General features: G+C 31.2%; 2 protein-coding genes across 2 annotated transcripts; both read right to left on the reverse strand.

Moving 5' to 3' along the window:
* Window positions 1-1,260: 1,260 nt before the first annotated feature.
* Window positions 1,261-4,786, reverse strand: LOC100812073 (zinc finger protein 385B). The gene is made up of 7 exons (XM_003530963.5): window positions 4,551-4,786; window positions 4,308-4,334; window positions 4,045-4,167; window positions 3,121-3,367; window positions 2,934-3,023; window positions 2,727-2,813; window positions 1,261-1,951 (listed from the first exon to the last, which is right to left on the reverse strand). The coding sequence occupies exons 1-7, from the start codon at window positions 4,604-4,606 to the stop codon at window positions 1,421-1,423; spliced, it is 1,161 nt and encodes a 386-aa protein (XP_003531011.1). The 5' UTR covers window positions 4,607-4,786; the 3' UTR covers window positions 1,261-1,420.
* Window positions 4,787-8,481: 3,695 nt separating this feature from the next.
* On the reverse strand, window positions 8,482-10,067 carry UGT78K2 (UDP-glucose:flavonoid 3-O-glucosyltransferase). Its single transcript, NM_001253137.2, has one exon. The coding sequence runs from the start codon at window positions 9,989-9,991 to the stop codon at window positions 8,648-8,650; it is 1,344 nt and encodes a 447-aa protein (NP_001240066.1). The 5' UTR covers window positions 9,992-10,067; the 3' UTR covers window positions 8,482-8,647.
* Between the last annotated feature and the right edge of the window lie 3,553 nt (window positions 10,068-13,620).

Consider the following 13,620-nt stretch of genomic DNA (forward strand, 5'->3'; position numbering starts at 1 on the left):
GTTCTGAAGCCTTTCCCTTTTCTTTACTGGTTTTTATCTGTCTCGTGCCTCCACGTGGACTATACGATTCTTTTTCTTAGTTTTCTAATGTGAAGGTTTACGTGGAGCTTAATCCATTAATACCATATCCATCCACACGAAATGGTTTTAATGGAGGAACTTAATTGACCAAGAGCGAAAGGAACCATTGTTTTGATGTTTTCCCTTTTTTGAGAATAAGAAAGGGTGGTGATGTGCAAAAAAAACTGGTCCATACCGAATAACTTTGTAACTAAACTGAAATTGAATTGGTTTTTATTGGAACCGGATCCAAAAAAATTACTTTGTTTTACAAAAGTGATTTGATTCATCGAATTATTTTTACAAAATTGTTTCGGTGAATCAAATCGGTTTTCACCCAAATCAATTTTTTTCCAAAAATATAAATAGGTGGAAAGTCAATTTAAAATTGGTTTGGTTCTTAAAACTGGTTTAAATCCAGTTTGGTATCGAATTGGTTTACAAAAACACTTTGGCAAATTAGATTTTAAATCGAACTAATTAAAATGACTCAAAATTAATTTAGTTCAGTATACAGAACCGAACCAATTCAAAAACAAAACTGAAAATGATCCAAGAAATCCAAGAAACTGATTACATATCAAAATTGATATATTTTTTTTGGATCTATTTTTCCTGAAACCAAGCAGGTTCGATTTTTGGTTTGAAATTTTGGAACCGAACCGAACCACTAAGTGCTAGTGTATTATGCTGTTGCTGTGTGTGAGTGGCATGTCCAATATACGACACATTGTTTCAAAGAAAACCACACCCACTAAAGAGTCTTTAGTGAGCATCAGACCTCATCCTCAACCTCTCGAGTCGCGTGTGCCTCTACTATCTCCCCCTGAACGCCGAACAGACCACTCTGGTGAATTTGTGATGCCTCATGGTATTAAATCTAAACTTTGTCCTATTTGATATACGCCTCCAACACAGAGGCTCATGGCTTTGAAACCCCACAAGGGCAGCAATAAAAACTAAAACAAAGAGAAATTATACTTATGCAACAAATTGTATAACAAAATATAGCGAAAGAAAAATTGAATGTAACTTGGGTAAAGGGAGATAGACATCATAAATGATGTCATATAAATTGTATGTGTATCACTTCTCCTAAATAAATATACTGCAATGTCCTTGTGAAGCAAAAATGAATGAGTTAATAAAAGATAAAATGTTGAACACCGAACATCCAGTAAAAAGAAAACAAAGTATGTGTGGAAGTAGAGAACGTGCTCAATAATTCACTATCTCCAGCAAAAGTACACTGAACTTGTGAAAAAAAATTTCAAACTAGATACCAAATTAAGCATTCTCTATGTCCAAACTTCCTACCAAATTTCAATGTAAACTCGTATACCTGTTACAAATATACACTTCAGATTGAAGTTTTAATTTTAGCCAAATGCTTCTTCCCATTTTTGTGTGAGGCCAAAGCAATCTCGCAAGGGCAATAGACATTACAGACTTCACACAGAAATTTGGAATTACTCGTCCCAGCAGGTTCATATAGTTTCTTTTGCAGTTTCTGCACCTTATGGTCCATGGCTTCTTTTCCTACCTTCTCTCCACTCTTGGTCTTGGAATTTATCTGATAGATAACGTTCTTTTGCTTCAAATCATCTTTGGACTGATCACTTTTCACCTTATGTGGCACAGGTTGATTTTGTGCTTTCAGAGATTCACAAGTTGCCTTGTGTTTCCTCCCATGAAGGTGGTCAATCAAGGTTTTCTCGCTAGATGTCGTTACATGACATAAAGCGCATGTCCACTCTTTCTGCACTTCCTTATGTGTAGAACTCTCGGGAAGCTCTCCACTAGCTGTGTCTTTCCCCACTAATATTTTAGTTTCCACCATGGCTGGTGAAGCATTCTGACTTGGCACAAGGTTAGGCACAACAGAAATATCCTGCAACATTCAAGATTAGCATAGATTAGAATTTATAAGTACTTATTGTAACCAGAAGAAGATCCAATGTGATTAGAAGAATACGTATTACTGAAAACAAATTACTCCATATATCACTACAGTTGCTCATGCATTTAAGGGAGGGATAATTCAAACTTGACCTCTTTTGAGTTCTGAGAAGAGGTGCAAAAATTATTAAGCTAAACTAAATTATTATCCTTTCATTATCTAAAGATAACCAACCAACTTCAAAAGTGTTGAATGATTTGTAAGTTGCTCACATTTGTCACCACTCGTTTCCTATAATTTACCTTTTCTTTCCAAAAAAAGAAAATGAATAAAAGAAAGCACACTGCACTCAAACATCCAGAGTTAAGAACGAAACAATCATAATCACATTATAATCAATGAAAACGTAGAAGGAAAAACAAAAGAAAATATAACTGATCCATGCATTTTAAAGAAATACCCTCAACTCTCAAGTCCGGGGACACTATGTTTTTACTATGTGAGGACTGAGGAGCGAGTGTTACACACAGAAAGAGATGGATAACTGTTATTTAAATATAAGATTATGACAATATTGTTAAAGGAAAATGCCTAATTTCATCACCGCCAGCAAATATGATTATCAAGATGACCATATCCACATAATTCAAGTGTACTTCATAAGCCAAAATCCTTAACAATGACCTCTTAGCATGGCCTCAAGTCTAAAATTATAACTTGTCCTTGAGAGATTCCTATTTTGAGTGAATATAATAAGAAATCTTACTTGCTTGCCTGCAAGAATTTCTTTTTTCTCAATCACCTCCAAATCTTTGATGGTTTTTTGCTGTGTTTGGAGTTTTGTCTCATTTGTCTGCACAAGATGCTCTTTCAATAATCACTTTCACAAGAAGACTATGATGGGTGTCATATAAGAACTTGTAACAACAATTATATTAATGTCATAACTGCAATAGTAAGATAAAAACTTCACCTGTTGCGTTTCATTATTATCAGTTGCTATAATTGCATTTGTTGCTTCTGCATCAGGTTTATAAGTTGTGTTCTTCAATAGGTTGGTGTTCTTCGTTAGGAGAAAAGGAGAATTAGCTTCAATTTTCAATTTCCAAAGCCAGGCATTTCTTATGGCTACACAAACTTAGAGCAATGTAGATGTTTACCTTGCTAGCAATGAGTTTCTCTAAGGCTTCAGTTCCATTCTCGTTTAGATATCTCTCTACATGCAGTAAAAAGTCATCTTTCTTGACAAAAAACTTCCTCCAGTTATTTAACCTACATATGATTGCTTGTGGATTTAAGGAGATGCAAGTGCGGATAAGGTTATTATAGGCATAAGAAGCTCGTCCAAAGTCTGGCGTGACAAGGCAGAAGATGATCATAAGCTTAATGTAAGGCCAAAACTGGAACCTGATGTTGGACATGGGAATGAAAAAATTAACCAAATTTATGAATTGATTACAAAAAGAATATGAAAATAAAAACCATTTGCTACAACTAACTTTATTTAATATAATAATCACATTGATACAATTCCAACTATAAGGAGCCATTAGATGATAAAAACAGTATAAATATGGTTATGGCTCAATGCAATGAAGAGAAATTTGCTTTGACTAAATTGCACTCTAGGATCAACCAACTCAGATCTCAAATTGCTTACTATTTGCAGAACCGATGTTCTTGGAGTAACAGAGAGAGTAAACTAAAATATAAATGGTTTTTGAAGCAACATTTCATTTCTTAAGGAGCAAAAGCCTGGAAGAGGCAAAACCCATTATGGTAATCTCTACGCCTTGAATGAACTAATCTTCTGCCGTCAATTTAGGAATACCCTTAGAATACACCAATGAAGAAAAAGAAAACAGAGTCCTAGAAGGAATTCCATACCCTATATCTATAATTCTATATTAAAAAAATAGAAAATTTCTATGACACATTGGAAGTGCATTGATTGGTCCTTCCACATTGATCATAGAGTTCAATCAGGTCCTCAATCCCAGTCAAAGAAAAAATTTCAATTCCACTATTGGGAAAGAAGAAAAATAAATTATCTTACCATATTACAAGGTGAAATATTGACTTACCATTGAAGAATCCTCGAAAATGCATACTCAAAGAGGTATATTAACGAGAGAAGTATCCAATACGAGATCAAATCCCTAGTTTCTTTATTGGAATCAGTCTCAATTGCTTGTACGGAAGCACATCTGTTAAATTAAAAACACAGAAAACCATGATCACAAACAACAAAAGCAGCGTCCCAAAACAAAAGCAACAACCTTTTTAGCACCCCAAACACCCAATGAAGCAAAAACATCAATTGAATAAATAGCTCTTAGAAACTTACAGAGGATACCCCAAAGCAAGAAGAGGCCTGTAAAAAAAAAGAAAAAAAGAACAGTTGATTAGCAAGCAATAGCATTGAAATGGAGTCCAGGGGGATCAAGAATAACCACTTTACTTTATAGTATGATACCATTCACAACATTGAACAAGTAATACGAAGAAAAAAAAAGTGAAAGATAAGTTTTTCATGTGTGATCATCAAAGTAATGAAGCAATAAAGAAAAAGCATGCATTGCATAAATACCATGCGAGGTGATCAAGGCATTTGAGGGACAGTTTAAGGAACCAGAGAGAAGACATCGCTTGTGAGAGTCAATTGTTGGTGTTGTGTTTTCTTCTTAGGACAGAGGAAGAGGAAGAAAGAGAGAATATGAGAAAGGTTGGAGCAGAGAAAGAACATGAATCGGTAAAATAAAGATAGAGACGGAAGGAAGTCTTCGTGAGGAAGTCAAGCGCTGGCAAAGTGGAAAACCAAGGGACAAGTCACAACTTAGTACGGTCTCGCAATACTTTAATCATATTTTGGTAACAAAGATTTATTTTTTATTATTTTAATCCTTTGGTTCATTTGAAAAAAAAATAACTTACACTAATTCGAAGTTCCATAGGTAAGTAAAGGCAAAAATTTTGAGGAGTCTTACCAATAATTAACATGGACACCTTCTAACTTTATTTTTTTTATTATTGAAATAATTTAAAAATATACTCTCTTTTTTCTTGCACACTTTCCTTTATTAATTCAAATTCATTAAAAATTATAATTAAATTTATTGAATAAAAAACGAGATTTACGTTATTTTAGAATTTGTGATAAATTAATAAATTTAAAAAGTGAATTAGAAAATATTGTTAACAATTTTCAATAAATAATTTGTTCTCTTTTTTTCCTTTATTTTTTGTTTTTCTTTCCAAAATTAAAGTCGATATTTTTTTTAAAAAAAAATAGTGTTTTTTCAAATTATCATTTTATTGTTTTTTTTACATGAAAAATATTAAAAAAAAGGATTTGATTTCCTCGTATTTCATTCCACGCCTTTTAATTCAAGTTTATTTGTTTTTTCAAAATGGTAATGGATTAGAAATTATTTTGAATATATTTTTAAAAATAGCTATTACAAAATAAATAATTTTATTATATGTTATATTTTATAACTTAACAATAATATACAATATTTTTACATTTGTTGTATATTTTTATTAATTTTTTATATTTATATTATCTTTTAAACTTAATTTATGATTTAAATTGATTTTCTTTATATAACGTATATAAAATTAACATATTAAGTATAATTTTTATTGGTATAAATAAAAATATCGGTAATTACGACTACAAAATTTGATTTATGAAAGGAAAAAGAAACTAGATAAAGTTCTTTTAAGTGTAATTAGTGTTGCTTTTCTATAAGAAGTAGAATTTCATCTTGATAACAGATAATTTGTATGATAAAGATGTGAGATGTCCATTAAAAGATAGATAAATTATTAAGATGAAATTTTAATTCTAATTGGAGTAATACCAAAAATATTCAAGGAATTGTATTTTTTTTGGTGTATTTTTTTTCTCGGGAATAAGGAATTGTATATCTAAGTTTTGTCTAAAACTAATAACATGGTTAACAAATTAGTTTTTAGATTTAACTACAATACATAGTACAAAACTTATATTGAGAAAAAATAAAATAAATAAATACTTAATTTCAATTTTAAATTTGTAAGAATGTGACAGTGTAATTTTTAAAAGATAAAAAATTAAAATTTTATCTTTTGAATTTGAATTTGTAAATAAATTTATTCTACCGTTCATCTGGAAAAAGTACGACTAAAATGTGATATGCAATCTTGGATTTTTACTAACTAATTCATAACCGTTGGATTTATTAATTAACGACTAGATTTGTTTCCTTTCTTTTTTCTTTTTTTTTACTTTTCCATCTCTACCCCTATCTCTTCTCCGAATTCTTATCCTCTCCTTCCTCCTTATCTCCTTCTTGAACCTGTTGCGCTTCAAAAGGTTCTCAAACCTCAGTCGATCAACAGCAACGAACTTCACATCTTGCTTTGATTTCGTCTTTTGGGTTTTAGATTCTACCCCACACTTTGTTTCTAATCTTCTTCTTTTTGCTGCTTTCAGCTACAACATAATAATCACCTAAGCCTCCTCTGTTCATTGCTCAATTGCTTCCCTCACAGTCACATTCTCATTTTAATCTCAACAAAATCTATAATGCGTAGGTTTTTTTTTCTCTGTCACAAGTCACAACAGATCACAATGACTCTGCATGTTTATTGATAAGGGTAACATTCAGATTTTAAGCTAAGACATGACTTATTCTTATAAGATGAAAATTGTCACATACTTATATATTTTAATTTAGAAAGTGCTTTGAAGTGAAAAGAAATGACTTCTTCTCATTTATATTTTACACTCTCAATTTAGTTCTTGTTTACGTCATTTTTATCCTGGTTCCACATGCTCACATGAATGAGAATGAGCAATTTGGAGCAGCGTGAGCTACTTTGAGGACAAGGTTGAAGAGAGACATAACATGGGTGCCAAAGGAGAAAGGAAAGACTGCTACATGTTTATTTTCCATTGAGTTTGACATATAATTGTTGAGGTAAAACTGAGTGGAGAAAGATCAATAAAATCAGTAGAAGGCAAATGTAGACAGAGATTTCTTGTGTTGGTATCCTAGGCTAGACAAAGATTAATCTTTTCATGTACCCAGGTTCATGTAAGAGACTAATTTTTCTTCATATATCTTATTTCATATACACAAATTTGAAAATCAAATCTTTAATAGCATATTTGAAAATATAGTTATCTCTAGACCATACTATTTATGATGATAAATAAGGAAAGATATATTGAAGGATCTTATTTGTATAGGTGATCACGAGATTAACACTGGGGCAATGAGGAAATAAATAGAATGAATGAAATTAAGATAAATAATTGGTTATATTGGGTATCCACGTTGCCTTTAGGACAAAAAAGGGTTAGTTTAGAAAAATGACGATCGTTTACAAATTTCAAGCGTATATCTCTTCTCATCATATAAGCAAGGAAATTAGTCGTGGTGGATCCACTCTCTCCACTTAATTTTCAGACTGTTTCCAAAGTGGTACCAAAAAGAGTAAATTCATTTTGTTCATTAAAGGCGTGTCGAGTTCCTAGCGTTGTATTCTAGTTAGTTGTAGCCACTTCCAAAGCCATCAATTTAATCAAATGCGCAACACCTAGCTGCTGCTAGATTCAACACATACCTTTTATGTCTACGTAAGAAATGGGTCCAATGTTCTAGTCTTCTAGATAGGTATGTATTTTTGCATTCGTTAAATAATAATAATAATAATAATAATAATAATGAGTTTTTTTAAAAAAAAAATAGCAAATGATATTTTTACTAAGTAAAAAAAATATTTGCTTTATGTTTTAATTCATAATTTTGTAAAATTATACTTTAATATTTAAAAATTAGTTGTAGTATGAAATAAGTTAATTCAAACATACTTGTAACCTTACCAAGTTTAATGAAATTACTCATTTTTTATTCATATAAATTAAAAACACTATTAAAGGATTTATATAATCTTATTTATACATTTTATTCAACCAATTAAGTTAAATTATCTTTATAACAAAATTACTTGTTTAAATATTTAATACTCCATTTGGACTAAAATACAAGAAAAAAAGCATGTCATGAACTAAAATATATACAAAATTTAAGCAACTTCCTCCTATTTAATGGCAACACCTCCAAAATTCCTTCATTTAAGTAAAGTTTTATTTCCATCAACCTTTTTTTTTCCTATACAATTAAATTTAAATGGAATTTAGGAACTAATTTTTTTTATCAAGACTATTAAAATTAAATGATATTAGTTTATTTTTTTTAATAAGCATGAATCCTTTTTCTTTTTTTCTTTTTATATTTCAAATGGATTACTTATTTGTTAAAAAATTATTTCTCGATCAATGAATAGTGTCATTATATTTAATCACTACTAATTAAACTAATTAATTCTATGAGTATTTTTTGAATAAAATTTAAATTTATGATAATATTACTTTAAATAAATTAATTTAACTATTTGTATTATACTTGATCAATTTTATATTTGTTTATCTATATATATACAAATGGCCGACTTATTTTAGGTTCTTGTTAGGGAACTAATCGAATCATTCCATTGATATTCATGTGAAAAAACACACACACACACACACAAAACATAAAAGTTAACTACAATAACAACTTACCCGATAATTTATTCAAGTTATACATCATTTTAATATTTTTGAAATAAAATAACCCACGTAAAAAAATATTTTTAAGATCTAGAAATTACTTCCACCAGAGTGTCGAAATCCTGTGCAGCTTGCCCCTCAGGCCTACCTGCATCTTCCACAGTCTTCTTCACCTTAAGAGCATTGTCTCTAATCTTCTTCCCCTCTTGATGCACCAAAATCAAATCCAAGCTTTTCACCAATCCATTTTTTGTGAACACCTTACCTTCCATTATGACACCAATCTCCCAAACATCTTCTATCACTCTTGCAGCCACAACTTGATCCCCAAAGAATGGCTTGCAGATCATAGGAACACCACTGGAAACACTCTCAATAACAGAGTTAGCTCCACAGTGAGTCACAAAGACTCCTACAGAATCATGTGCCAAAACTTGTGTCTGTGGAGCCCAAGACACTATTTTCCCATGCTTTTTGGTTCTCTCAACAAATCCATTTGGCAAAAGACCAATTAGACCTTCCTTCAGTGACCAAAGAAATGGAAATCCACTTTCTTCGAGTGCCTCTGCCACTGCCACAAGCTCGTGTGGAGGAGGTGCCACCACAGTCCCAAAGCAAACATAAGCCACTGATTTAGAATTCTTCGTATCCAACCATGACAAGCATCCACTTGAATCTGTGTCAGATGGTGGCAATAACGTGGAAGGAAGTGGAACAACATAAAGCAAAGATTGCAACTTGGATCTCATGTCTTGAACAAACAAAGGTGGCTCCAACTCCTCAAAGAAATTCATAACTACTACCTTAGCTTGAGGTAGCACCTTACCTAGTGAATTTAGTTCCCTTGCAAAAACTGTTTCTTTTTCTCCCACATCGAGCAGATCCTGTGGCATGTCTTCAACACGCAGCTTCGACAACCCGGGAAGGAAATCCAAGGTTGTGTTCCCAGCATGGTTTGCACAGTGCTGACGTATCAATTCAGTGTAGAAATATAGAGAGAGTGAGCATGAATTGGGAAGCCAAAGTGCAATCCAAGGAACATTGAGGGTCTGAGCCACAAAGAGAGAAGAGGTTACAAAAGCATCTGCAACGATGCATGTGACTCTCTTCTTTGTCTCTGCTTCCGCAAGTTCTATACCTTTGTGCAAGTTCTCAGGACCAGTTTGGAGAAAAAGATTCAACTTTTCAGTTGGGTTTTTGCCTAGGACGTGACCCTCTGGGATTCCATCGCTTATGCTATAGGCCTTGATGTTATTTGGGATGTGGGGTTTTGGGAAAAGGATTGCATTGGATTTGTCTGTGCCAATGAATGAGAATGAACAATTTGGAAGGGAATGAGCTAGTTTGAGGACAAGGTTTAAGAGAGGCATAAGGTGGCTGCCAAAGGGGAAAGCAAAGACTGCTACGTGTTTGTTTTGATGATCCATTTGAGGTTTGGTACACTTTGCAAGGTGAAGGTTAAGATAGAGAAAGATGAAGGCAAATTAATGTTGAAATTGTGGTGTTGGAATTCAACCAAAGGGGGGGATTTTATTTGTTTCTGAAACTGAATCACAGCAACAATTACGAACCTTTGCCCTCATGTACTAACTGACGGTAACGATAAACTAACACTTTTAACCAAAGACTATCTCAATTTTAAATATTTTAAAAGTTATAAAAACCTAATTAAATTTTTATTACAATAATATTATTAAAATAAAACTAAGAAATTACCTAACGGGTAAATCAACTTACATTAGATTATCCTAATTTTTAAGTTAAAGTCCTAGATATAAAAAGAATTTATCAACTTACAGTGATCTCTTAAAACTCAAATATAATTGTTACATGATCTATAAAATAAAGTAAAACTCAAAAAATAATAGTAAAAATATGGAAAGTATTACACATTTTTTATCATAAAAATAGATTTTAAAGATGATATAATTATTTTATATTAAATTTTACTTAATTTAACTTTTTTATAATTTTGACTCAATTTTAATTCTTTAATATACTAGTAATATTTAATTATTAGTATTTGTTTGACTACAGCTCTACAAACGCGAATGAAGAATCATAAATTCGTGGCTTTAAGTAACGCTACGATTAGAACAAAACCATAATGGAACAGTGAATCAGTGAATGCCAACCCTCGCTGAATCGCAGTACTCACCACCGCATGTAGTAGACTTGTACGTCTAACGTGAAACCAACCACCATTCTCACATAAATCACGTTGGATACTTACCTCTCGACGATTTTGTTTGTTAATTAATATTTATTAATTATTTAAATTAAATACTTTAAACTATAAATATAGTTTCCGTAGAGATTATAAATTTAATCATAATATTTGACTAGTTGATAGAATTGTGTAATAACAACTTTTATTTTAAATGACATTATCTAGTTTTTTAATTTTCATGACAAAAGAAACACAAATAAAAAGTATTAGGCTGATAATATAGTTGAGTCCAATTATCAAGTACTCCAAGTTACTTTGGGACTTAAATATAAATAAAAATAATTAATTTTACGTTGATTTAGAAAATTAGTCAATATTATTTAATTTTATTAATCACATTTAAAAATAGTTTTTTTTATTGAAATTTGATATAAAAATAAAAATGATTTATTGCAATTAGAATCACAATAAATTCAAGCTATTTATGGGATGATATCATTAAATAGAACTAAAGGAGTTAAAATTTACTTATATTTAAATAAATTTTTTTTTATTGTTTGCATTAAGGTTGGAAAGTAATATATACTAGTACTATATAAAAAGATCTTTTTATTGCTTAATTTTTCATTAACACGTTGACCTTTTTATTGCTTAATTTTTCATTAACACGTTGACCTTTTTATTGCTTAATTTTTCATTAACACGTTGGTCATGACATATCAATTAAAGTGTCAAAGGAAAAGGATGAGGGTCTGGAAACTAGAAGTTCCACCGTGTTGGGATCCCTTCTTAATTGGAGAGGTTTTAGAAAATTCTAGAACTTTTTAGAAAAATGTAGAATTTTCTAGAATGTTCTAAAGAACTCTAGAGTAGTGGATAACTCTCTAGAAGCTTGTGGAAGAATGTGAAAACCTCTAAAATATTATGGAGATGTGTGGAACCTTCTGAAACCCTATGAAAGAATATGAAAGAGAGGAGAAGAGTGTAGAGACTCCTAGAATGTGTGGAGCATTCTATGATACAAGTAATCTCTACCATTCATTGTGGATGTGAAGTGGTATAAATAAGGGTAGGAGCCTTTATTCCTATCCATCCAAGACAAAAGTGAATCCACTTCTTAGAGTGAAAAAACTAAAAAGTTAGAGAGATTCTTTGAGACAGAAGATAAATAACTTGGAAAGTCTCTATCCTCAAACTTGAGTGAGCCACCATAAAGTGAGTCAATTTTATAAATACATCCTTATAACTCTACTATCATTTTGTATAGTGGAAGAATCTCCATATCGGAGAATTATAATCGTGAGCTCCCATTACTATTTTAAATTACTAAGTGTCTATCTTAAACTTCACTAAGCGAGAAAGTCTAAGTTTTTCCAACACATCAAAAGAAAAAAAAAACTTTCTTTGGTGAATGTGTAGAGGCAAAACCTTCAATGACGTGGGATTGCAGATGTTGGTCTTTGCTTTGTGTGGGTTTTTGCCTAAGGGATGACAAGGGTAATTTTGTGTTCGTTGCAAGTAAATGAAGGAGAGGCGTTGGCTCTCATTGATATGGACATTCAAGATGTATTGTCAGCAGCTGTTTTCGTGTGTTAATAGAAATCATTATAGTTTGATTCTTTATCTACTAAACTTTAAAGTTTGTGCTGTTAGGAGATAAACAAATTTTGTAACTCATAACCTAGCTAGGACTGCAATTGGTCCCCGATTTTTTACTTCTGCACCTCATTGTATTGCTGATCAGATTCCTAAAGAAATAATGAGTCTTCTTCTAATATATATATATATATATATAAAAGAAGACCTTTATTATATTGAGCTAATGAGTTATATCAAGGAGTTTCATCATATATGTGCAAGCAAACCTTAGAGGTCAAAGACAGGACAATCATTCTTACATTGCCAATTTTCCCCATATATCTCTTAAAAAAGAGAACGTTTCTCCTTAACTATATATATAATTTAATCCAAAAGAGCTACTTGAATGAAATAAGACAAACATTTGTATCTAACAAAAAAAGCATACATTCGATACCTCATTCGTTTTTTAGAGTGAGATAAATAAAAGTATTTTAATAAACACTCTCTAAACCTGAATTAAAGATTTTCCTACTTGCACTAGGACATGATTTCCTCTTCTAAATTATCTTCAACAAAGAAAAAAATACACAATTTTAGTATTAATTTTACTTTAATTCATAAGGAAACACTTAAAAAAATGAAAAGGAAGCATATTACACTCCATGTAAGTATCTTATGAATTTCATTTCATATATAGAAAATCAGAGAGTGAACGAATCATAAATTCATAGCTTTACCGAATAACAACCAGTATATCATTGGATTTTATGCATTTATGGTTTCATAAGACAAGTAACTTCACAATTGAATGGGAACATTTAATGGCGAATGTAGAGGAAAGTAGGGCAACGAGGCAACCACCATTTGAAGAGAATGAGTGGGATACTTACCGTAATCAACAACCATTCTCATATGAAACACGTTCGATACTTACCTCTGGACCATACTTCCCATTTCCAACTCCAGATCAAAGAGGTAATTAATAAAAAAGATTAAGCAAAGAAGGAATCACGCCGTCGCCCGCTACTTTCAATAAATCTGCCATAATTGTACATTAATTCTAGATTTTAGATTACCTTAATGACCCACAAGTTGAACTCAGTTAATTAAACAGTGATACCAGTTATTGTAAATCTTTTATATATTCGATCTTTATAAATAAAATAAATTTACCTTAATGGATATTTTTTTTTTGTATAACAAATTAAATTGCCAACATAAAAAATTGTATGATTGCCTAATACATCATATATTTAATTTTGTTAGTGTACAAAATATGCATTACATTATTAATATAAATCTTAA

This window comes from Glycine max, chromosome 8 (genome assembly GCF_000004515.6).
Source record: "Glycine max cultivar Williams 82 chromosome 8, Glycine_max_v4.0, whole genome shotgun sequence".
NCBI classification, from domain to species: domain Eukaryota; kingdom Viridiplantae; phylum Streptophyta; class Magnoliopsida; order Fabales; family Fabaceae; genus Glycine; species Glycine max.

Coding starts and splice junctions, on each gene's coding strand:
- LOC100812073 (XM_003530963.5), bottom strand. CDS start 4,606: ATGTCTTCTCTCTGGTTCCTTAAACTGTCCCTCAAATGCCTTGATCAC. Junction 3,024..3,120: donor AGAAACTCATTGCTAGCAAG/GTAAACATCTAC, acceptor CTCCTAACGAAG/AACACCAACCTATTGAAGAA. Junction 2,814..2,933: donor ATAATAATGAAACGCAACAG/GTGAAGTTTTTA, acceptor CATCTTGTGCAG/ACAAATGAGACAAAACTCCA.
- UGT78K2 (NM_001253137.2), bottom strand. CDS start 9,991: ATGGATCATCAAAACAAACACGTAGCAGTCTTTGCTTTCCCCTTTGGC.